Below are 27,034 nucleotides of genomic sequence, written 5' to 3' on the forward strand. Positions count from 1 at the left end.
TGCTGAAATTATAGTTGACAAAAATCATACAGGGGGGAGAATAAGTGGCTTAGAGCATTGATATTGTGGTACACAATCTTTTACTACTAGGCCACTAATTCAAATCTGCCACAGTCCTTAGAGATTCTCCCTCCTGAATAGAGAGAAGGCTCACTAAAGGGGCAATGTCGGGATGCTTCTGACACAGACAACCCAGAAGAAAATTAACATCTCTGATTTCTGGGGTTTACTGATGAATATTTTCTCCAGATTTTCGAAGAATGGGAGGAGCTCTGGCTCCACATCCTCATGTATGTAACCAGCAAGGTATTTGGACTTTACCTTGAGATTGCACCTGAATTGCAATTTTCAGCTAAGTGAATCAAGAACAGAGTTTATATTACTCCCTGCTTCTTTATAGTATTGCTGTCTTCATTTTTAAATCAGTACAGAGATGCTGTAAATGAGGGTCATATAGTAATAGCATTTAGCCATTTTCTCCCCAACCAATGTGAGAGCTCTAAGCCTCTGATCATTAAGGCAAACAAAATATAAAGACAACAAAAAGGTTGAAAGAATTTAAAACAAAGAATGTTTTAAAATACAAGAGAAAAGCAGTACAGGCATGGGGAAACATATTATTGAATCTTCTCAAACCCTGTGCAGTCACTCAAACCCTGTGCAGAAACCTTTTAAAATTGTATTCTTCTTAATATCATAACATGTAATAAATGAAACATTCATCATTGTAAATTTAATTTCTATTACAAGATGGAGAGAACATCAACTAAAGAATAGCACACACTATTTACAACCATATAAAATATATGTGGGTTACAAAACGAACCTCAAGGCCCTCACCCCACCGCAGGTAACCTATATTACAGTCCCCAAGTGAATATATACAGAAAATTTCCACACTAGTGACATAACCATTATGTGTCTTGTGAGTAATGATGTTTTAATTGTATGGATAATGTGAATGAGGTTTAACAACCTCTACATACTCTCCTATTATTAGTTTTTCTCTTATGTTAAATAGTTTGATTCAAGACGTTCTCTTTAAAAATGATTAGCTATAGAAATATTACATTTCTAATTTTTAAAATTATTCATTCCAATTTATTTTCCGAGGACTCTACTAATGTAAATGTGTCTTCAACTACTATTTATGCTATTTGCAAGACAACTGTTATTTTTTATTGAAAACATTATGTGAGAGAAACTATTGGTTCATACTCTGAAAAATAACATGGCTTATCTAGCTGATTTATCACCTACACAATGAAACAAATATGTGAAAAAACACGTGCGCATACATACATACAGTGGTGATCTGGAGCCGGTTCGCACCACTTCGCGCAAACCAGTTGTTAAATTTTGAAGCTGGTTTAGAACCTGTTGTTAAAGAATTCAAGGAACCAGACAGTAAGCTGTGAGGCAACTGGAAAGCTTTTGAATGCTGTAACAAGAAAACACTTAAGCACATGGTTAACTGTAGGCAATTTTTACTCACCCAGCGGCGCTCTGGGTCTTTGACGGCACTTTAGCGGCGGGTCCTCCAGAGCCGCTGAAGGAACTGGTTCTTCAGCTTTTGGCAGCTGATCACTCCGTTACATATAATCAACATATTTCCTTTTTATTAAAAATTGCTATATTCACCAGAATATTTATGTATAAACAGTGTAAGGGATATGTGACATGCCTACTGTTACTGTAAATTAATGGACGTACAAATGCAGTTAAATATTTAAATATATCAACATATATTTGGATGCACATAATAAACTTGAGAACTAAGAACTAAATGTAATCATAGCAACTATCACTTAAACAACTGTCAATATTTTAAAATCAATCTAGGATAGGAAAACTAACATCTCATTCTAACATGGATCTAAAGCTCTGCCCTGGTCAGCGGAGAAGAATGCCAACAAAACAAGTGGAAACTTACTTATAAAGAGTAGGAGGACAATTGTTATAATTATTACTGCGTTTTAAAATACTGTATAAAATATTATTATAATGATTACTTTAAAATAACATTAAAAAGCTGAACTGCAGAAATGTATAACCACTGGTATTAAATAGATATTGAAACAGCAAATATTACATGATGTTTACAACGTCTACCTCAGCCAAAAACAGCTGAAAAACACAACCCGGGGGGAGGGAGAGATCAATTTTTCTGTATTTAAGAAATTGGGAACTGGACACATCAAATTCATATAACTTATTCCCATTCTACTATCAAAACAATAGCTTTATTTGGATACGGAAGAAGGAAATTGAAGATAAGACTATCTAGTGCAGGGGTGGGCAAACGTTTTGGCCTCAGGGCCAAAACTGTATGGAGGGCCCGGTAGGGAAGGCTGTGCCTCTCCAAACAGCCTGGCGCCCCCCCCCCAGCTGCCCCCTCCCACATCCTGCTCCCTGACTGCCCCCCTCAGAACCTCCGCCCCATCCAACCTCCCCGACCGCCCCTTCCTGGGACCCCCCCGCCCTAACCGCCCCCCAGGGGCCCCACCCTCTATCAAAATCCCCCTGCTCCTTGTCCCCTGACTGTCCCGACCCCTATCCACACCCCCGCCCCCTGAGACTTCCACGCCTATCCAACCGCCCCGGTCCCCGTCCCCTGACTGCCCCCCCCAAACCTCCTCCCCATCCAATCGCCCCTGTCCCCTGACTGCCCCCCAGGACTCCCTGCCCCTTATCCAACCCCCCTGATTCCCCCCCTTACCATGCCACCCAGAGCAGCAGGACTGGCAGCCGTGCCACTAGGCCAGAGCCAGCCACACCGCCACGCTGCCTGACAGGAGCCTGCAGCCGCGCTGCCCAGAGCGCTAGTGGCATGGTAAGCTGAGGCTGCGGGGAGTAGGGACAGCAGGGGAAGGGCCAGGGGCTAGCCTCCCTAGCTGGAAGCTCAAGGGCCGAGCAGGACGGTCCCGTGGGCCGGATGTTACCCACGGGCTGTAGTTTGCCCACCTCTGATCTAATGGAAGCTTTAAGTATAGAATTTCCAGAAACAGAAGGCACCACTCCAAACAACTTTATTAATTATGGTTGGTAAAAAGTAATCAGGTTCCATACCATGTTTAAACTAAAAGAAAGGGAAATGACAAATACTTTTGTTCCTGAAAACATGGCACTGAAAACATGCTTTTCATTTTAGGAACCACTGAAAAAAATCTCTTGACCAAGGCCCTGTTTATAATAGGCCCTGTTTACATTGCCAACAACAGCTATCCTTTTTTGAGTTCTCCAATGTACTGTGTCCACATACAGCAGTTTGCAAAGACTGCTAGGCCTGTGGATTGTTCTATCCCTCTTACAATTCCAGGCATAACTTCCTAGAAGTGTGTGGCATGAGTGTTGCTTATTATTTGTATTACTGTAACACACAGACACTCTAGTCATGGACTTGTGGCACCTTAGAGACTAACCAATTTATTTGAGCATGAGCTTTCGTGAGCTACAGCTCACTTCATCTGATGCTGTAGCTCATGAAAGTTTATGCTCAAATAAATTGGTTAGTCTCTAAGGTGCCACAAGTACTCCTTTTCTTTTTGCGAATACAGACTAACATGGCTGCTACTCTGAAACTAGTCATGGGCTGTGCAAAGCGCTGCATGAACACAGAACAAAAAGACTGTCCTGCTCCAAAGAGCTAGCTTTCATTTCTCATTTTACAGTTTCAACTGATACTCTCTGACTTTCAGGAAAATGTAATGTGGGTAGAAGAAAGTTCCCTAAAATCACAGGAATGCAAAACTCTTGCATAACTGGATGGCTGTTACGCACTGCCATAGAACTGAGCTATTACACAGGCTGAAGTAGTTTTTATTCCTAAAAATCAGGAGGCTAAAGTCATCTGTAGGTGGTGTGGAAATGTAGGTGGTGTGGAAAGTTAATGTGACAATTTTCTACAGTACCATTTAACCTTCAAAAGCAATCTCAGATTGAAGGATTGTTTTAAATTAACATGACAGCATATGCCCCCATATACCATGTGATAGGCACATGAAAATAACTGGCTGGCAGGTGTAACAGTAACACTCTGGGACATAAAGAGATGGGGATAACAGCCAATACTCTTAGTGTGAAGTTGGATGTCATAACACAGCTGTAGTATGCGTACAGGGAAGAGAAAGGTAATTTTATTGGCGAGTGGACTGTTACGAAGTCATACATGAAAGCCCCTTTTCACCTGCTCAAACAGTACATGATCTGGTTTTAGAAAGATGACTCCTCAAAAAGAGAACACCATGACAGCTCCTGAGACTATCTAGATGAAGCTCACATGGGCATTCATTACACTCTTACCACATCAAGAAGCATTTCTGCCCTCACTATAATTCTTCACACTAATTATTGTTTACACTACAGTAGCACTAAGAGGCCCCAAAGTCAGATTACAGTACCTTTTCCTGAGCACTCTACAAAGAGATAGTCCCTGTTCCAAAGATCTTACAATCTAATTCAAGACAAAACTCATTAAGTGGATATAACAAACAAACAGAAGGAAAGGGAAACAAAGCATAAGGATAATAGTGATAGCATGATATGGTTACAAAGACCAGCTTTTAGAAAGAATAATTATTGAAGAACAAATACTTGTTCTATTATATTTTAATTTGCTAAACAAAATTAAAGGTGGCAGAATCTACCCCTTAAAATACCACTGTTCATAAGCTTTAGCCCCAAAGAATAATAAAGTGATGCCTCTTCTGGGCACTCTTATTTGTGAGGGGCGATATTGAAGGGTGGGGATGACAGGGTATAAATGTAAACAGTGGTGTTTTTTAAATTATTTAATTGTATTCAACACCCCTCCTTCGGTTGTAAAGAACCCCCAGTTTAGTAAGCCACTGCAACCTAACAATCTAATGAAGAGTTAGCTTTTAAGGTAATATGTTTTCTGTTATTCTTTAAGAATTTAGAGAGCAAAAAACATGTCCTTCATGTTAAATCACTGCTTTAACATTAGAAGATTGTCTGCATCATACTTATTTTCACAAAGCTCATCATGTACACCTGCAGTTACTGTAGATGAGGTTGAACCAGTTACTCACTCATACTGTCATAGACAGTAATTATTTCTTCATCTACCTACATACCTAAATAGAAACAGATGGACATGATACAGATATGATGAATATCATTTAATACAGACAAGCTATAGCTAAACATTTTGGTAACAATTATATTTTGAAACACTAAAAAAAGTCTGCCTTGTTAAATTTGTTAACTCCATAAAATAATGACTAAAGCAACAAATCCAGTGTAGCTTCCGCACTCAACCCAACTCCTCTCACAGCAACACATGACTCGGACCTAACAAAGGTCCATTAATTTGTTTCAGAGTAACAGCCGTGTTAGTCTGTATTCGCAAAAAGAAAAGGAGTACTTGTGGCACCTTAGAGACTAACCAATTTATTTGAGCATGAGCTTTCGTGAGCTACAGCTCACTTCATCAGATGTATACCGTGGAAACTGCAGCAGACTTTATATATACACAGAGAATATGAAACAATACCTCCTCCCACCCCACTGAATCTACTCCCTATGCAGAGTCACACCACAGGGAGGCCAGAATCACACCTAACAAGCCATGCAACTATTTAGAGCAGCAGTACATGAGTAAATTACAGTGTACATTTGTGACAGTTCCATCCTGGATTACAGAACAGGGAATGATCCATGGTCCTGCAGAGCTAAAACCCAAGTCCCTACAGCTTGAGCTAAGAGAGCTCTCAAGCTGAGAGATGGACAATACCCAGTTCCCATTTCCCTTGTGCATCTCTCACACACAAGGGGACACAACCAAACTGACAAATTGACAAAGTATTCAAATGCTCATACCCTGGTTTACAAAAGGCCTTGTCCACAAAACTATTTTCAGTTCTTTTCCAAGACCTGACTGAAGTCTGTTTAAACTATCTGAAGAGAAAGAGAGAGGAAAGGATCAGTGTGGCTCTACAGAGGTAATACATTTGAAAAAACTGCAGCTACCTGTAAATATCCTCTTTTTAACTCATGAAATTTCCTCTGCAGATGTCAATTACAGGAGCTTAGCAAGCACCAGCAATCTCCAAAAGGAGGGCAATTATTAAAAATTATTTAAAAATTGTTAAAAATTAAAAATCTAGTTAAAAATAAAATCTGTAATAGCTGTTACAGTCTACGGATCAGTGATCTTTAAACTTAGTAGGACCTACAAGATACAATGTAATGAATCTTAAGAAGTCTCTTCTGTGTTTCAAAAACATTTTTTAGAAAGATATCTAAAAGACACATTTATGTGATAGGGTGTAAGGGTTGTGAGGGAGCTGTTACAATGTATTGAGTAAATACTGTAATAGGCATTTTGAAAGTGAGTGGATGTCTCAAAAAATCATGTTTATTTAAACTGAAAAATGTGTGTTTAGAAAAACTCTCTGACGATTCTTTATTTAAACCTTAGCTCAGTAGTAGTATGGGAAAGTTTGTATTAACATTGCCAAGCTGGAGAAGCCTCATGTTTGTAATGCCAGACTTCCTGGACGCATAGGTACAAATTGTAGCGGGATTGACTCCGACCTTCATCTTTTCAGTGAAGACTAATTGAATATCTGGCAGTTTGCTATGTGGAAATCTTTCAGATGAAACTGTTCTTTACACAATGATTAACCTGTGAAACTTATTACCATGAGATGATACTGACACCAAGAATTTAGTGGATGCCACGGAGTGCACAGGCTTGGTGCTCTGGAACTGAATGAAGTTCAAACATGACCCTGGTGCAGTGTGACAACTCCTCAGGGCACATTCTCACTAGGGCAAGCCTCATTGGCTTCAGCGCCTGCCTGGGTCTGACCTCAGAGTGTTCAGCAGCCCTGTTCACACTGTGAGCTCTGAATGGGACACCTGGGGAAGCCTTACATGCCCCCAAAGGAACCATGCACACCAACTTTGCAGTCAGCAGTGACTCTCAGCCAGCAAAGTAAAACAGAAGGGTTTATTAGTCCTTGGGATCACAGTGTAGAGCAGATCTTGTTAGCACCGAAATTAGGGGCGTTCCGCAATGTCCATCTTGGGGGCATCCAGAACCGAGAGCCTTGGGCTCTCTCCCCTCAGTCCCCAACCATGAGACTGACTCACTTCCAGCAGCCCACCCTCACTCATGCTCAGATGTCCCTCCTCCGTCCTTTGTCTCTTTACTGGGCAAACATCAAACTGGTCTCCATCTTCTGCTTTGTTCTCCAACACCTCCAGCTGGCTCTTGCAGGAGATGGGCCCTGGCCATCAGTTGCTAGGATACAGGGTGTCGGGCATTGTCTGTGTCCAGGCAGTCAGATGGCAGTCACACCTGCCCTTTAGGGGTCTTTGCAACGAACACACACCATTGTCCCACCACCTAGATACTTGAGCAACACATAGGGAAACTGAGGCGCGCACACACTATTCAGACAAAACATTAACATTCCCACTTTGTCACAGTAGAGTTCAAGAACACTTATATGGATAATAAAAACTTACATCCCTGACAGATGTTACTCTAACTTGTTCTTTAAAATCTCCAGTGATGGGGATTCTACAATCTCCGTTGGTAATCTGTTCCAGTATGTAACTATGCCTATATATATATGTATGTACAGAAATTTATATATCTAATCATTGAAGATTAGGGTTGGAAGAGACCTCAGGAGGTCATCTAGTCCAATCCCCTTATCAAAGCAGGAACAACACCAACTAAATCATCCCAGCCAGGGCTTTCTCAAGATGGGCCTTAGAAACCTCTAAGGATGGAGATTTCACCACCTCCCTAGGCAACCCATTCCAGTGCTTCACCACCCTCCTAGTGAAATAGTGTTTCATAATATCCAACCTAGACCTCCCCCACTGCAACTTGAGACCATTGCTCCTTATTCTGTCATCTACCAGCATAAGAACAGCCAAGCTCCATCCTCACTGGAACTCCCCTTCAGGTAGTTGAAGGCTGCTATCAAATTCCCCCTCACTCTTCTCCTCTGCAGACTAAACAAGCCCCGTTCCCTCAATGTAACATCCACACACACACACACAACTAATCATGCCTCCCACTCTGCCAAAGTGCAAATGTGGAGTGTAATGTATGACTCATGCAGAAAATGATGGACCCAAGTCTTTTATACAGGAAAATTAAAATGATGTGAGATCCATTAATTGAGAGTAAATAACTGTCTATAAATTCAGTTTTACATTCTTTCTGATGTAAATCATTTTCAACAATAAGATTGACAATGAATTTACATGGAACAATTAACTCACAGGCTAAAATAAATGATGTCCCTTGACTGAGGGACAACTGAGAGGTTTGACAACAGGAGATATAAACTCTCATGCTTCAGGACATAAGTCAATCACTAACAGATGGGGCTAAGATGATACTTCCCTTATGGCCAGGTTATTCTATTATTGTTGACTACAGCAGCAGTTCTCAACTGTGGGTCCCTGGGGCTGAAATCCCAAGCCCTGGCGCCCCTTGCCACGGGGCCCTGGAGTTTTTATAGCATGTTGAGGGGGCCTCAGAAAGAAAAAGGTTGAGAATCCCTGGACTACAGGATTTCTTACACCTTCCCCTGAGACATTTGGTACTGGCCACTGTCAGAGGAAGTGTCTGGAGATTAAATGAATCACTGATCTAGTCAAGTTTGGCAATTTCAACTGTAAAAACCAAAACCTTGTCTGACCTCAGCAGACTTTAAAGGTATCTCTGCACCTTTTTATAAATGTAGCTAGTTTTCTTTCATATCATTGTCCCGAAGACTCTAATCACTGGGCAACTAAGATCCTCGTTTATTCTTCATAAAGTATTAGTCACCCTCTAACATTTTAATTCATTTTCCGTTATATTAATATTAATTCACTTAATTGCTTTTCACTCTGCTGCTAAAAGATATATAAGTTTTGGCTACCTTCTGTAAGCAACGGAGATCGGTTCAGGTGCTCCAGCTAAGTCTCCAGATATTAATGGGGAAGTGAGGGTAGGGAGAAATAGGGCAGAAGAGGGCTGATGACAAGGTATTTTTAATGAGAGATCTTTGACTTTGAAAGTTGCTTCCTCTTGGTCTGACAGCACAAATTTGTTGTTCTTCAGAGTATATTGCAAAAGTTATCTATATTTCTAAGTTTTGAGGGCTGGGGAAGAATCTGGAGTGGATGGGAGCAGGCAATCACATTAAAATAGTGACACAATCTCACGAGAACAAAAAAAGTTAATGAGAAATATTAAATCCATCTCTGAAAAGGTTGTTCCTTTGCTCCTTCTCAAGATTTAAGGCTGGAAGTTGTCAGCTTTAACTCTGAATTTTCCTTCTTTTATCAGTCAAGTTTTTGGTTTGAAATTCTCTTAGCTTGCATAGAGAAAGTGAGAGAGAAAGAGTCATTTATCTTTTCATTAACAACACAATCTCATCACACAGAAGAAACGTATTAGGGTGTAGCACAATTAAGCTCAATCAACAAAACAAGAATTTCAAAACAGAATCACCATTTTAAAGGTTCTTTCATCAATATATGATCACGTTGCTCGTTATTGAGTAATTGCAAAATGTGACATTCAGATCTCGAATATTCTTTAACTAAAATATATTCCAATTATTTGCTTTTATTGCTAAAAGTAAATTTCAAGGGATTAAACTGAAAGTTTTTGACATAATTAAAGCAGACTTCCTCTTTTTTTTAGAACTACAAACAATTATCCTTCAAAAGTTTAATCCTAAAGGAATCAACATATTCTCATCTTCTTTATGCTGATGTTCAATTCTGTGAAATTGAAGCCACTTACAAATAAATTCTGTTTAAAGAGTAAGTCTGATAACTCTATATTGACAGATGATCACTTCATAGCAGATACAGTAACAGTATGTCCTCCACAGCACTCATTTTCTGGATACTGTATTAAAGAAAATGTCTGTATGCTAAGAGTTAAAGGAATGCATCTGAAAGGTATCAAGGTCGTATAAGACAGACATTTTTACAATGCATAAACTAGGAAATATGAGTTCTTTAATCCAGTTTCTCAAGTCCATAGTATTTGTTTGTGGTTTCTTTTTATTGCAAACACAGCTGCAAAGCCTCATCCCAGGCTAACGCAGTGTCATTCAGTTCAGTAGTTACAGACAGGACCAGATTTAGACAGATGCACGGAAGGCCTATGCCTGGTAGACCAACTTCTGGAATCATGTGATGGCACCAGAATATCAGCTTTCATTTTTGAAAAGAGTTTCTAGCATGTGAAGAAAACCTTGAAAACAAACTGTGAATAAACAATGCATGTCTGCCTGAGTCCCCAAATAGCCTGAAACAATAGCTCTGAGGGATGTGAACAGCTCCATTCATCTCAATGGAGTTTTAACACCAAAACCACTGCACTCTGGAGGACTACACCAACACCACCTCAGTAGAAGACTGTAGGTTTGGAAGGAGAAAAGTACTTCTGCATGCACCCAAGCAAATAATCCAACAGTAGAGGGAGTTCCCCCTGCTGCCACTCCTGCCTCTCCAAAGGGAAGAGATGACTCATGGTGCTTCTCTTGGGTTGTGAAGAAGGTGGCCCCATGTTCCTTTCCCCTAGCTCTCTGAGAATGGAGGGTTTCCTTGGTCATTATGTGCCTAGTGCCCCAGCATGAACAGATCAGGTACCACGTGGTTCACTTTCTCTCATTCCACTCCTATCGATTTCAGAATTTCTTTCTTTCTATTTGTCTGGGTTTTTTTCATCAAGGTATCTGAGTGCTTAATGGAATATCTCAAGTACTGGAGTATCTCCTTCACTGAGTCAACCTATGGTGTTATGGGTCCAATGTCATTCTAAGAGTAAATGCTTACTTGGCAGATGCCTGATTTTATGGAGTATGTGCCATTCTGAATCTACTGGCTGGGCCCTGTGCTAGTGTTTGCAGTAAGTGGGTTCAAACTTTACAGCTGTGGTTGATCTGTTTTGTGACATGGAAGAGGGCCATCACTCCTTATACTGCTAAAATACTTCAGCACACACATAGTTAATACCAGCTATTCGAGGTATAGACTCTGGAGAAGTCTGTGGCAATGTTATGTCTCAGCAATTCTTGCTTTGAGAAATCTGTATGGGAATGTCTACATGGCAACGTCATAGCTGGCTGCTACCAGGAGAGAAAAGACTACAAATAAAGACCACATGCTCTTGAGCACAAAAGAAAAACCAAATGAGTTTAACAGATGTGCACATGTTCAAATATCCAAAATATCTGTGTCTTGCATAGCTACCTCATTCTGCTGCCAGGTGTTGCAAAGAATTTTCCATCATGCTAAATGGAGACTGTTCCCTAATAGGAACCACTAGATAATCTGTTAGATTTCTAATAAAATATTATTTTTACTGTTTTTTTTAAAGTAAGACATCAAATCAATTACTTTTTTTAAACTAAATTTACTACACAGTAATAATAGTTTGTGGAAAATGACTTATGTCATAGATATGAGCAGCTGCTATGAATTTGGATATAAAGTAATTCACACTCTTTTTTGTGTGCAAGGGCTGCATGATTTTAAAAAATTTTCATATGCCCCAATATGTGCCAGCTCTACTAGGTTATCTGAAATCCAGCTGCTGTTATGATAATAGCTGCCAAGTTTCAAACTACTGAAGAGAATAATGCATCAGCTTCACGTCAGTTCAGATATAAATTGACATAGTTCCTAGCTAAGATATGTGCCAACATAACCTCTTAATTAAAAAAACAACAACAACAAAGGCATTACCATCCATCGTTTGAAAAAAATCAAACTTCTCAGAACGAGTAAACATAATGATGATGATGATAATAAAAAATAATGGATGCAACCTTTGCTCTTGCAAGTAACCCCATTGCAATCAATTTCCCTGAGTGCATCAGAGTATCCACTCACCTCAGTAAAGTTTGCAGGAGAAGGTCCTTCCATTTTTTAATAGTTACTCTTTGTTATGCCTCCCACCTGCCATGCAGTTTTTCGCATTTCATGCTTTATGTAGTTAAACCACGGTATTTTATAGTGATTTGGATAAGAAAAATTGACACTCTAAATTAAGTGTGTACAAAGGAGTGAAATCCCAGACCCAGGGTGTAAAGTGAAGAACCTTTACTCATTCAAAAACAAAACAACGACAAACTACACCCAAGCTAAGTCAAACACAAACTAACACACAAATACCCAGAAAGCCAAAGAAAAAGTGAGAAATAATTCTTTCAGATTTTTATGAGTTTTCTCAAAAAGAACAGGAGTACTTGTGGCACCTTAGAGACTAACACACTTATCAGAACATAAGCGTTCGTGGGCTAATAAATTTGTTAGTCTCTAAGGTGCCACAAGTACTCCTGTTCTTTTTGCAGATACAGACTAACACAGATGCTTCTCTGAAACCTATGAGTTTTCTGTCATTCCACCTGGGAATATTAATTCAAAATAGGCCAAGAAGTTACAAAGTAATTGTAAGTAAGATATTTAGTGCCATATTTTGCACTTCAATCTTAGTACTTGATGTCATAAATAAAAAAACCCAACAACTAAAAAACCCCAACTTAGTTAATCAATTGCTAAACGTACTATTACTGGCTGTTAAAAATGTTTCCCTGCTTAACATAACATCATTTGTCTTTTTGTTAGGGAAAATACAACATGTTTAGACACACTTTTACTTATGTCAACATATATTCTGTCCTTATAGGAAAAAAGTCTTTCCATAAGTCGTCGCAATTCTTTAAAGCCAACTCAGGGGACTAACATACAAAAGTAAATTTATTCCAGTTAGAGAACATAAAATACTACTTAGTAAAAAAAATGTCAATTTATGTTATCATGAGTTGGACCATCTCCAGTATGCAGATTATATGATGCCGAAAAGCCACATTAAAGTTAAAGACTTCAGCAAAGTGAACTTCAAGCAACCTATATATAGTAGTTTAGGCATAAAAATTACCTAAAATTCTATTATTTGAAAAAGATTAGGAATCTATTGACAAATTAAAAGCATGTCACACAGAGATGGACAGTATTTATGAAACTCAGGCAAATGAGCAAACGACATCAAGAGTTTTATAGAAAACTCAGACTTTGAAAGCTTTTTCATACCTTATTTATGAGGTTGCAAGTAACTGCATTTTCAGCCACATATTCTTAACATTGCAAAAAAAGAACAGTGGTATTTTCTTGAGTATTAACAGACTTACTTTTCTTTAAGGAAATCCACTACCCGTTTGAAGTCTTCCACACAGTATTCTCTTTTCATGTCCATGAGTATGCTGTCAGAAGCAGATTGGACTGGTATGTGAAGAAAAGCATATACTCTTGGATGATTGAGAATCTTTGCCATTTCCTAAAAAGTAGTCAGAAGAAAATATGTTTAGCCAATCGTTAAAACAATGCACAGAAATCCCATAAAAATCACACATGCTAATGAGGGTCAGTAATGGGGCTTCTGATGCCCAAACAAAACTCAATTTTATTGCCTATTCATGAGTCAGCAAGGACAGGAGGAGAGGTTAGCAAGGATTTTTCAGTAATAAGATGAAAAATTTAGGATTATACTTCACTTCAAATAGAATGTATCAAGAAAGTTTTGTCCTCTAACTAGTATAGTTTGGTAGAGACATGAATATAATTTAAAAGCAAACACTGGAAGCACAGAATTCTAGAACTCTGACTTAGTCTGATTAAAATCTTTAGCAGTGCTCTCAGAGAGCGCCTGTTTTGCTTTTCATGAGGGAGCAATGAATAGTCTTTTTCTGTGGGAGACAAACCAGCCCACACACATTTGCATCTAAGTGCATCCTCTTTAGTTTCTATTTTGAGCATCTTTAAGATTGGCCATTTGCTAATTAAGGAAGAGCCAATGAGTTGCAGACTTGCTCCTCTACTATGTAGCAGATTTCAGCCTGTAATTCAAGTGCAAGAAGAAACTGGAAATTAAAAGGTGACAGTTTTAAAAGGAAATACATTTATTGAGTACTTTGAAGCACAAGGGTGGGCTTGAAGAGTGATGGAAGATGTAATGGGATGAGCAGAGGACGTGACTGTGGGGAAACAGGATGGGGGCCTGTTAGCCTCTAAGGTGCCACAAGTACTCCTCGTTCTTTTTTTAGGATGGGGGCCATGTAGGGTCGTGGTTGGAATGTAATGGAGAGCATATGGGAAGATGAATGACTTAACTGCTTATTTCCTTGCTTTTTACAGCCTGCATTGGCAGAATATGCAATCTAAGTTAAAGTTTTTGGCTGCCCAAGTTGATGTGCCTTAAAGGGGTCTGATTTTTAGAAAGTGCTAAGCTAACCCCCCTCACCATCCTCCAAAAACAGACATATTTAATGTGTCACAAATTGGGCACTCAAGAACTGAAATACCCCAAAACTCACTAGTTACTTTTGAGAGTAACAGCCGTGTTAGTCTGTATTCGCAAAAAGAAAAGGAGTACTTGTGGCACCTTAGAGACTAACCAATTTATTTGAGCATAAGCTTTCGTGAGCTACAACTCACTTCATCGGATGCATACTGTGGAAACTGCAGAAGACATTATATACACAGAGACCATGAAACAATACCTCCTCCCATCCCACTCTCCTGCTGGTAATAGCTTATCTAAAGTGACCACTCTCCTTACAATGTGTATGATAATCAAGTTGGGCCATTTCCAGCACAAATCCAGGTTTTCTCACCCTCCGCCCCCCTCCCCCCCCCAACTCACTCTCCTGCTGGTAATAGCCCATCCAAAGTGACCACTCTCTTTACAACGTGTATGATAATCAAGGTGGGCCATTTCCAGCACAAATCCAGGTTCTCTCACCCCCCACCCGCCCCTCCAAAAACCACCCACACAAACTCACTCTCCTGCTGGTAAAAGCTTATCCAAAGTGACCACTCTCCTTACAATGTGTATGAAAATCAAGGTTTTTGTGGATTTGTGCTGGAAATGGCCCACCTTGATTTTCATACACATTGTAAGGAGAGTGGTCACTTTGGATGTGCTATTACCAGCAGGAGAGTGAGTTTGTGTGGGGGGGGGAGGGGGGGAGGGTGAGAAAACCTGGATTTGTGCTGGAAATGGCCCAACTTGATTATCATACACATTGTAGGGAGAGTGGTCACTTTGGATAAGCTATTACCAGCAGGAGAGTGGGGTGGGAGGAGGTATTGTTTCATGGTCTCTGTGTATATAATGTCTTCTGCAGTTTCCACAGTATGCATCCGATGAAGTGAGCTGTAGCTCACGAAAGCTTATGCTCAAATAAATTGGTTAGTCTCTAAGGCGCCACAAGTACTCCTTTTCTAGTTACTTTTGGAAATCTTGGCCTAAAAAACAGTGTATAAATGAAGGAGAGAAGTAGTTACATTCTTTGGTGAAAACAACTTGACTACCTTAACCAGATAAACCAAATTTAAAACATTACATTAGTACAAATATTAATAAATACACAAATAATGCAATTAATGCACAACAAGGTATATACAACTAAACCAAGCTAACAGATTAACTCAAGGTACATCAAGCGCATTCACTGATGGCAGAAAAGTGCCACATTGGGCCTGTATTTTTTTGAAACATTTCTGAAAAAAAAATATAGAATCTTTTATCTAAACTTTAGATATTCAAATAACATAAAACTTGCATCCAACCCTCCCACCCCAACACACAAAGTTTTGCCAAATAAAATGACTCCCAGTTTTGCCAATCTCTCTTTACCTCTTCCCCACAAACTTTGGGGATTTCCATAAAAACATTTGCTATGAACCACCCCAGTTTTCAAAACCAAATACCTTATTTTGCCCATCACTAATAAAATTATTAGTTTTCCTTTATCAAATAAGGGAAACAAGGCAAGAGCTCCAGTATGACTGATTAACTGAATACTGTTCCAGTATAGAATTCGTTTGCACAGCAGACTCTTCCTCTTTCGCCAGCTCTACTCCTAATTCAAAACAGTTTACTCTGAATTATCCTTCAAAACTATATTGCATTTATGATACAAGTAAGTAAGGAATAAGGAGTAAGGCAGAAATCACTAATTTGCCTCAGCATTTTTTGAAACTTTCTTAAAATGTGTCCCTGTCCAGTTTTTAAATCAACCAATCAATCCCCTCACACACAGCTAGTGACATTCGTTAGCTTTGTTTTGCTATTCTCCTATTCAGCTTCCTTTGTACAATACTTCCTTAGAAGTTTTCAAGGTCAGGCTTGACAAAGCCCTGTCTGGGATGATTTAGTTGGGGATTGGTCCTGCTTTGAGCAGTGGGTTGGACTAGATGACCTCCTGAGGTCCCTTCCAACCTTGATATTCTATGATTCTATGAATACTTGCATCTTTTTGTGCTGACCACTGAATAAAAAATAAATAAATAAAAAAAAATAAGGATTTAAGCTCCCACTTATATTCTCTAGCTCTCACATATAAAAGAAACATCATTTTTCATCTAGTTGTTCTAAGGCTCAGTGTAAGGCTCTTATATTTGACTCGATTCTTGTAAATTGTAAATTATTTAATTGTTATTTTATATTTCCAGTATGATACCACCCATAGACCCCAATCAAAATTCGGGCCTTACTGTGTTAAGCAATGTATAGTGGTAGACTTGGTCCTTTGTGTTCCCTCTTTAATTCATCCATTTCTGAAGTTACCTTTTCTTTGCTCCCCTTCCCCTTTTTTTGGCATAGTGCCTGCTTCTCTTTGAGACACAGAGCCCAGCTTTATATCAAATGCTGTTTTTAACTTTTGAATAGCTTGAGAGGTTCTATAAAAATAAATAAATGAATAAATATTAAAAGAATAGGAGGTGTAACTTCATTTGGTAAGGTTATACTGAATACTGGACAGTATAGGAGACTACACTGCAGTGTTGCCAACTCTCATGATTTTATCACGAGTTGCTCAATATTTATTGTGTTTCTTACTGCTCCTGGAGTCCTGTGATTACATGAGAAACTCAGCTTGCTTGCTTGCTTTTTTAAAGAAAGATTCCAGCTGTCATGATTGCAGAGAAAAGTGTGAAAATGTGAGCTTCAAAGGCTCCAAAACTAGAAGACATTTTTTCTGCAATGACTACTCCAAACAAGAATAACCTAATAACTATTAACTCACAGTAACTTGCAGCAAATCAATGCAATTTGCATTTGACCTACTGCAGCATAGTGTACTAACAGGAAACTTAACTCTGTTCATTGTAAGAGAGGAAGACTTAACATGAAATACATTCAGCAGCTATATTAAAAAAGTCCCTGGTCAAAACTGCTTGTTTCAATTAGATTTCATGGAAACCACACAGGGGCTTCTATGATCCTTGCAATCAGAGTTGCAGATTTGTATCAGGAACAAGAACATGACGTTGTTCAGTTAATAAACTCATTTTGCTCAGTTCTGTGCCAGTATGTCAGAGGATTCCCAGCTTTAATTAACTGAACTGCTCCTCAACTGTCATTATGGGCCCCTGAATTTTCACAGAAAGAACCACAAGTGTAAGATCAAGAAGGCAAAAAATCCTGAGGGAATGCATGAGATGGTCACCTATGTGTTGATAAATGTCACTGACATTTTCACAGTACTGTTTTATACTTGGAAAAGACACAGGGGAGTCTCAATATCAAACCAAATGTATCTTTCAAAAAGCTAATTTTGTGTGTGTGTGTGTGTGTCAGAGAGAGAGAGAGAGAGAGAGAGAAATGTGTGTGAGAGACAGACGTACATATTATATACACAAAGAAGGCCAGGTTCAGAGCAGGCATACAAATTGCATGTCATATGGATTCGCTATGAGGAGAGCAGACAGTGATACTATGGTGTCAGATACTGCAATCCCATGAAGTATCCTTAGTGTCCATTGTTTTAAATGAATGGTTTATGTGTAATTGTTCTACTCCATGAGAGAGGGCTACCACAGCTCCTCCAGGAACTAAAAACAGTGGATGGTGATTAAGAAAACCAGCCAGGCTGTAACCCTCTTCCTCTCCCTGCACCCCTCCTCCCACAAGAGGTACCATGGATTCTCTGTTCAAACTGGATTCTTCAGAGACCAACAGACAAAGAATGGACTTTTGAATAAATAGCACAAACTTACACTGATTCTGGGTTTTCATTTTGCATCTAAGACAGATAAATTACAACCGGTGGAAAACCCAGCTGTGGGTTCTGAAAAACTAAAACCTACCAGAGCCATAGGCGGAAGCTGGGAGTGATCTCCGGTAACCTTTTAAGTGTGTGTTTAAGTTCTCTGATTGTTTTAATGCATTCTCTGTAATGCTTTTACCTTAATAAATAAATGAATGAATGAATGAATGAATGTGCTGGTTTAGAAAGAGCTGTGTGGTAACTTGTAACTGCATCCATACACTGGTCATAGTGTATTGATGCAGTTACCTCTGGGGCCATCCACCACAGGGTTAACTTTCAATGTTGAAATGTTTTAAGGAGTCCTGTGCAAATTGTTTGAAATATGTTTCTTGAAAGGGTTTATTAATTCTCATAAAAATCAAAGACTTCCAGCTTTAATATCCAAAGCTCCATGGTATCTAACTAGTAAAGACAGACATGATTTCCTCAAGGTTTTGACTCCAGGTATGGAAAGTAATCTGATTTAAAAGTATTATTCCCCATGCTATTCTGTTTCACTAGCTATCAAGAAAAATGAGCTATCAGAAATGGTGATAAGATAAAAGGACTTGACTTTGATTTTGGAGTGAGTGTTGTCCCATCAAACAGCATATAGGTAAAATATTATTTGTGTCTTGCAAACAGGCATACGAGCTACATTTTTTACTGATAAGACAAACTAATGATGAGTTTTAGGTAGTGGTACCAATCTGCGTACGTGATTATCTTTCTAAAAGCTGTGCAAGTATAATGCGTTTGTATCCACTTTAAACGGAATAACGATTGCAGCCTGCAATATTAAATCACTGAATAGCCTATAGCTGAGCCAGCGAAGTCAAAATGCTAAATTCCAATTTAGGCTTTCAAACTGCTCATTAACCACTGTATATATAAGGTGAATGTCTGATTTCCTGGGTCTGTTTGTCTTCTTACTGCACTACTAAATGTTTACACAGTCTCCAGAGACAGTTAGACTGTGCCCTTCCCTGTTTTTCAGTGATCTGCACAAAACTCAGTGAGACAAAAAAGAAAGCAAGAGAAGAAAAGAGATCATATCCAAAGAAAATACCAACAACACTGTTGGGCTTGCTTATACATCAGTTTCAGATGTCAAATCTTTCCTGATATTGTGTCTTCCCATAACAGAAGTCATAACTCTCAACTTCAATGCATTTAAAAAACAATCGTGGACTTAACAGGTAAAAGAGAAATACTGGCCAGTCAGGCATTTCTCTGAGTATGCCTACACAGCAACTGAGAGCGTGCTTCTCAGTGCAGGTAGGCAGATATGCGCTAGCTCTGCTCATGCGGGTGTGCTAAAAATAGCAGTGTGGCTATGGATGGAGGGACTAGCTATCTGAGTACAAACCTGCCCAACCCCCTGAGTACGTATTCAAGTGTCTAGTCTGAGCCACTGCCCATGCTGGCATGGCCATACTGCTATTTTTAGAGTGCTAGCCCAAACAGAGCAAGTGCGTGTCTATCTGCACTGGGAAGCATCCTCTCAGAAGTTATGTTTACACAGCAGCTATGTCACTTGTCTTATAAGTGCCACTAGTGCTACTTCCTTAATTTGTCCATTAAGATAGGAAACCGGGAGTCTGCAGTTGTCCATAAGGAGCTGGAACAGATGCACAAAAAGAATGTTTTGTTTGATTACTTAAAAAACCTGGATGTCAGGTTTCACAGCCTGTATGAGCTCACCTGTTACTTGAAATTGCTGCCTCAAAACTTCAAGATAAACAAGATTTCCCAGTCTTATCAAGTCTCATCTTTCATGTACTTAAAACTCAACCAGGTACTTTACAATACAGGCTTTATTCAAACACATCTTTGCATTGAACAGTCATACTTAGCTAATCCTTACAGATATTCCCACAGCACACACTGAATACAAAATATTAGATTTCATCACTTATTAAAACTATTAGCTAGTAGCCCAGAGAGGATGTAAAAGGACACCATGGACTAACAGAGTTCTACTTCACAGCATCTCTACATCTGTTTCCTGTTTATATTTTCACACAGCATTTTGCATTACTAGATTTAGTTGTATATTTCTGCCAGTAGGAAAAAAAAAAGTAATATACAACTTATTTGATTCCTATCCGGACGTAGTAAAGGAACCACATTTGGAAACTTCTGTCTTTAATCATAACAGAAACAGCTGACTGCCAATTTTCCCTCTAGTGTGGCATCTACTAATAACTACTGTGACAGGGCTGGGCCAGATGGGTACAGGAGAGTGATCCTATTGGGATCCGGGCTTTGCCCGCCCACTGCTAAAGGATCCCCCCGCAGCCTAAGAGGGGGATCCACAGGACCTGGACACCAAATAAATACGGGGGACAACTAATGAAATAACAGGGACAGGAGTGTGGTCAAAGGGTCAAACAAAGGGAACCAGACGGGGACACCGAGCAGAGAACCCCGGACAGCACCCACGGCTCCTCAAATGTATCAAAGGAGTCAGTGGACGCCGCCCAGAGGAACTCTGCCCGGATACGTGAACGGACCGAGGATCGGAAATAGGCCCCACAGTCACAGGAGACTCCTTCGGCCATAGGATGTCCTTCCGTTTTTATTCAGTTCTTAACAGATGCAGCACATTAAATGGACACTGACAAAGATTTTTTTCAAGTCAGTATATTTTGTCATAGCAATTACAACACACACATTTCACTAAACTAATCACCTAAGAAGGAAATCAACCAGTCAACCTGTAATAAGAGCTTGCATATTAGAACTACATCACACAATGAAATATCAATATTCATGCTTCTGTACAAATGCTTATATGGCAATCCATAGACTTTTTTCCTACTATCCTAGCCTGGAAACAATCAATTACTCTGGTCTTGCGTCATATGTAAGGAACACTGATATTAATAACTGCCACCTATATAGCATCTCCTCAAGCACTCAGATCTAAAGAAACACTTGCTGTTTTATTTGTCATGTTCCCATATGGACAATCTTTCAGTTTTTTCCCTTCTGACACATGTTAGATTGGGTCATATAATGAAGGGTCTCTGCTGACAGTTGCCTTTCAGATGCACATTAAAGTAGCTGGTGAACAGCAACACCAGCAGAATCTGAATGAGAATCAAGAGGCTGTGGTCTATTATTTAAGTATTGCTGCTGTAATGCAGTCTAGGAACAAATGTGATCCACTGATGCAGACACAGAAACAATGAGACATGTAGACCATAGTATGGTTAAATAGAGAAGCTACAACTTTACTAAACTTATTAACCAATAGGGACCTCCCCCCGCAATGCTATCTAGCAGGGCTGTTCTAGTTCAGAATGGAGCCGGGCACTAGTGGCCCTGGTTCTACAAATCTGAGGGCAGGTATGAGGGCAATGCCTCCTCTACACCCTCAGGCCTGCCCAAGGACCCAGGCTGGAAGCCAAAGTCCCAGCGTGTTTCCCTCCTCCATGCAGAAGGAGATGGGGGAGCCACATGCTGCATGAGACATTGAGGCATACCCCTCACCATGCAATGTCATGCTTTGGACACATGCCCAAGCAGCCTATTTGGTTACAGAGACACTTTTTAACCCCAACTGTACTGTGGCAAATGTTATTTAAACAAAAACAGACCTCCAAGATGCCACATATAAGGTGAAAAACAACACACAGTTTGTCAATTTTGCCATATGGGAAAAACTCCTTGCATGCCCCAACCAAAAGATTGCTGATCATCCTAACCCTCTTTCTCTAAAAAATAATAATAATTTGAAAAAAAAAAAAAAGAAAAAAAAAAAAGAAAAAAGGAAGCCATACCTTCCCATCCCCCATAGATGCTCACTGTGTACTTTTAGTGGGAGAAGGGGGAACCAGGGGAAGCATGTGTAGCTCTGCCCTAGCTGCTTCCGGTTGAGACCTCCCGCTACCCCGGAGTAGTGTTTCCACTGCTCCTGGCCCCATCAAAGATGCACCCTGACCCTGGATAGTAAGGTGAGCATTTGTTCTTCAGCTAGCTGCATATTAAGCTTTATACCTGACTCTCTTTCTTTTCTTTTTAATTAAAAAATCTTGTCATGATCTACTCTGATTAAAAAATTAGGTTTGCTAATGTATAACAGTGATTCTCGCAACAAGCTTGTCTATACATAAGAACAGTTTCTCACTAAAGTTCTCAACTAAAAGCTACAATTGAAACTGGCTGCACTTCTTTCCACAAGCCAAAGGAGCGAATATGGTAGCTACCTGAGTTTTGGGGTTTTTTATACAAGTAACTCCCATTTGCAGATATCTTAACAAGGATTTCTGAAATACTTCAAAAATGGAAAAAATCCCATTCTCCCTCAGCCAAAAATGAAATAAGATTCACTTGCTTAAATGTTTAAGTTGGGAGGGTCCTATCATTTGAACAGGGTCTGGGATTCATTACTATAAATACAACATTCCAGTGTCAGTCCTGTGTCACCTAAATCCAGCTATCTTGGGGAGACATTCAATACTGGCAACATATGACTAATTCCATTCCTGTCACATACTAAGCATCTTAAACTCTCATGGAAACCAATGGAAGTTTAGTATGCTTAAAACCACACAGGATGTGCTTATCACCTTGGAAGACATAACCCATTTTTGTTACCACTGGAGCCATGTCGCAGGGCAGAGGTATAAAACCTTTGGATGCCCTGCAAAAGACCTGACTTCCCCCTGCTTCCCCGTGGGGTGGCCGGGTACATGAGCCAAGATCCTTAGCTGAAAGCCCAGCTGCAGGCCCTAACGAGGGCAGGCTCAGTGTAATCTGCTGAGCCACATGGAACCAGCTAGGCTGATGACTGGGAAGAAATACAAACCCTGGGAAGAGCTCAGTGGGGGGCAGCTAGACAGGCAGGAGGAGAGGAGGATTGTGACTCTGTCTCTGCTGGCTGACACAAGCCTCAACGGCCAGAGGACCCAGTGAGGGGTCGGAGTGGGGACCGGTGTTGCGGGAATTGGGACTGCACAGCCACTGTAAATAAAAGAACACGGGTGAAGCACCTGCAAGGTGTCTGAGACCCTTTCTTTTGCCAGCCCAAGCATAGGGCGCAGGGACAAGGGGAAGGAAACTTGTGCCACTCTGTGACAAGCCTTCATTGCTGTGGTGAAGAGCTTTCTTTGTAAAACCTCAGAGATATATTTGCCCAGATTTATTAACTGGACCACTTTATGGTATAGTATGAATTTTGTAGCATGGCTGGAAGTAAGATAACGTGAATAGACTATATCCAGCAATCTGAATAGTCACCACACTAGGTAAGGATTTTCTGTTAAATGGCTTATCCTGATGTCTATGTCAAGCACACACACTTTTCAATTTGTTTTTCAAAATGCCCCTTTTAAACAGTAATAGTAGCTGGGTGCAGAGCATTTCATGGGAACTACTGATTGCTGCAGTCCCTCATCTGCACCTTGAATAATCAGCTACTCCCAACCTGTCATCAATCTCTATGAAATGCCTTGCGCAGAGGTTATTGCTTTGCTATAAAAATTATTAGTCTATTTCAAGCAAATCTCACTTTCATCTTTAAACACTGAAATACAGAAAAGCAATCCTCCCATATCTGAATCAATACACCTCATTTACAGAGTATATTAGAAACACAAATATAATTAACAATATAATGAAGTTTCCGAAAAGGCCATTTACTGTGACAGTACAGTGCTGCTCTAAAATAAACTAACATGTCTTTATCATATTTTACATGACCCAAAAAAGGCTTTGTGAATAAAATATATAAATATATACCATCAGAAAGACACATTTAGTAATGAATACCAAGCTTCACACCTACCTTTTCTATTAAAAAAAAAATTCTTGCCATGATCTACATCTGTTAAAAAATAGGTTGGCTAATGTATAATAGCAACTCTTGCAACAAGAAAGTCTACACACAGGAATTAAGAATGTTTAATTTAACATTAAACAGTTTCTACAGAAAAGTACTTTAATAACAAGGACTAGATGGCACAAAGAGGCTTAATACAATACCTTTTTGTCTTCAGAAACATGGATCAGGTCACAAATGAAATGAGTTTGGTAGTCCTAACCTAGTCTATACCCTACATTTCTTCACAATTATAAAACTCCAGACAGACAAGGAGGGTGAGGTAATGTCTTTTATTGGACGAATTGCTGTTGGTGAGAGAGACAAGCTTTCAAGCTTACACACACCTCCTCTTCAGGTCTAACATCCTGGGACCAACATGGCTATATTACCACTACATAAAACTCCAGAGAGTCTGGCACATTACAGCAGAATTGATGTCTGCTCTGAAGATGGTCAGGAATGGAACACCTCATCAGAATTCAGCCACACTAGCAGATCAGTGCCAGGACACCTCCACACTATAAGGATCTAATTTTGATTTCATATTAGTGTAAAAAAGTAACTTTCACTGCAGCAGAGCTACAGTGGAGTACATAAGTGCTGTGTCTTACTTCCATGAGCATCTCAATCCACTGAAATGACCCAAAGTTCACAAAATAAAAAACATTCTTCTAAGCTATAATGGCACAGGCTTATGTAACATAATCCATGTAACTTCAATGCTTCACTTTCCTAAATTTAATACAAAGGAACTTATTTAATGTGTCGGACTGAAGACTTTACTCATTTTTCCTCAATTCACAATATTGCAGATGTCCAAAAATCAATATTCCTGTGTAGTTTTATTGAAGTTTCTTGAATTTCCTCCTTCTCATTTTCTAAATTAAAGAATGATCACCAAAAAGCAAACCTTTTTTTTAAACAAATGCCAAACTCTAATGAAGCAAGCAGTCTTACTGAAGATTATGCAGATGATGGTTGCAAAGCACAGTGAGAATGTGACAGCCCATCTATCAAAGAAAACAAAGGATTTTATGCATCTAAACCAAATAGAGGCTTTTGGAACGGCATGTATAGTGGCTGGTAGAACTTTAATTACCTTTTAGAATATAGATAACTAGGAAAGTGATATCTCATTTGGCTATTAATGAAAGTGCAAATATTAAAAGAAAAAGGGCAGTCAGTTTATCATGTTTAGAGTTGCTGTGTGTTATTGATATTCTTCTGCCCTGTGTCCTGAAGCCAACAAGTATTAAAATATGCATTTTATTTAGCACAAAACTGTATTTTCTTGGGGTGGCAAGACTTATAATAGTCACCCAAAAGACTCAATTAATGCTGCCATTTTTCCCCTGCTAGTAATCGACTAATGAAATGAGCCCCATCTCAAAAGGTTTGCTGTGGGCAGATGGTATTACAAGTGATTGACAGAGGACTTGACACCGAACACAAGATTATGAGTGGATCTGTCTGCATTCAAATATGCATCACTCTCCAGCCATCTAACCAGGAGGGGAAAATAACGCATACTAGCAAATTCATCACTTAAACTGAAGTTAATATCAAGAAAAGTGCTATTTCATTCTAACGCTTTCTCTGTGGTAAGAATTTTTATTCACAGCTTTTTGAACACATCACAGTACTGCATAGTCCCTAGATTTATGAATAAAATACACCTTGTCTTCTGCCTTATAGAAAAGATGAGATTTGAAACCAATGAATTTTCTGTATAGTGTTATTTACAAATAAGAATTATGTTCTGGCATTTTAAAAAATAAATGTAAAAGCTCCTCTATCGCCACCCCAGAAATTACATTTGTATATTATCCCTAGACATATATGTATTTAGCTCTATTAAACTGCTAGATGCTGTAACAGCAGTCAGACTTTAGGAACATCTAAAGTACTTGGCACACCACCTTCATAATTTTAATCAGCATAGTTATAATGGAGTCTTATTCTGATACATTAAACTAACTTATGTATCACTGATTGCTGCCTGTAAACCACCCATGGTACATATACCACAGTTTGAGAACTGCTGACATTGCCCCCTTTCAGAAGGCGTTTACAGTTTAGATTAGATAGACAGTACATGAGGCAAGCAGAGAAAGATCTATTTCAAAGCACTGAAGAAAAGTCACCGCCACCCACAGCAATTCTGGTGGATAAACAATAATAAAACACCCAATTTCCATGGAACGTAAGGAGTGGTTTAAATGAAGAGTGATTTGTTTGGGACCCAAAGAGAAAAACTGTTTGAAGAGAAAGGGCAGCAAGAGACAAGGCATCAAATCAGAGTATACAAAGGGTGGTGCAGACACAGGATAATTGGCTAGAGAAAAGGGAGTGAGTGTGAAGGTGTATATAGAGAAGTAGGCAAACTACGGCCTGCGGGCCACATCTGGCCCACCAGCCAATTTAATCCAGCCCTCAAGCTCCTGTTGGGGATAAGAGTCTGGGGCTTCTGCTCCCACGCCCCAGCTGGGCAGCGGGGGCAGGGACCGTTCGGCACATGCGTGCCACCGCTCCATGCAGCTCCTGAAAGCAGCAGCAAGTCCCCCCTCTGGCTCCTACGTTTAGGGGCAGCCAGGGACCTCCGTGCGCTGCCCCCGCCCCAAGTTCCACCTCCACAGCTCCCATTGGCAGGGAACTGAGGCCAATAGGAGCTGCAGGGGTGGTGCCTGCAGACGGGGCAGTGCACAGAAGCGCCTGGCCACGCCTCTGTGTAGGAGCCGGAGTGGCACATGTTGCTGCTTCCAGGAGCTGCTTGAGGTAAGCGCCACCCGGAGCTTGCAACCAAGCCCCTCCCACACCCCAACCCCTGCCCCAGCCCTGATCCCCCCCACCCTTTGAACCCTCGATCTCAGCCCAGAGCACCCCCCTGAACCCCAAACCCCTCCTCCCCAGCCCCACCCGAGAGCCTGCACCCCCATCCGAGGCCCTCATCCCAACCCCCTGCCCCAGCCCGGAGCCACCTCCTGCACCCTGAACTTCACATTTCTGGCTCCACCCCAGAGCCCGCCCCCTCAGCCAGAGTCCTCCCCCTTCCCCTCCCCCCGCCCCAGCCCTGATCCTCTTCCCACATCCGAACCCCTCCATCCCAGCCTGG

General features: G+C 40.1%; 1 protein-coding gene across 2 annotated transcripts in view; it reads right to left on the reverse strand.

Moving 5' to 3' along the window:
* CDKAL1 (CDKAL1 threonylcarbamoyladenosine tRNA methylthiotransferase) overlaps positions 1-27,034 on the reverse strand; it is a 652,485-nt gene that overhangs the window by 190,504 nt on the left and 434,947 nt on the right. For both annotated transcript variants that reach the window (XM_077810573.1, XM_077810572.1), the window contains one exon: positions 13,188-13,333. In XM_077810573.1, coding sequence (XP_077666699.1) covers positions 13,188-13,333 — 146 coding nt within the window. The remainder of the gene's footprint in view (positions 1-13,187; positions 13,334-27,034) is intronic.

This window comes from Eretmochelys imbricata, chromosome 2 (assembly GCF_965152235.1).
Source record: "Eretmochelys imbricata isolate rEreImb1 chromosome 2, rEreImb1.hap1, whole genome shotgun sequence".
NCBI classification, from domain to species: domain Eukaryota; kingdom Metazoa; phylum Chordata; order Testudines; family Cheloniidae; genus Eretmochelys; species Eretmochelys imbricata.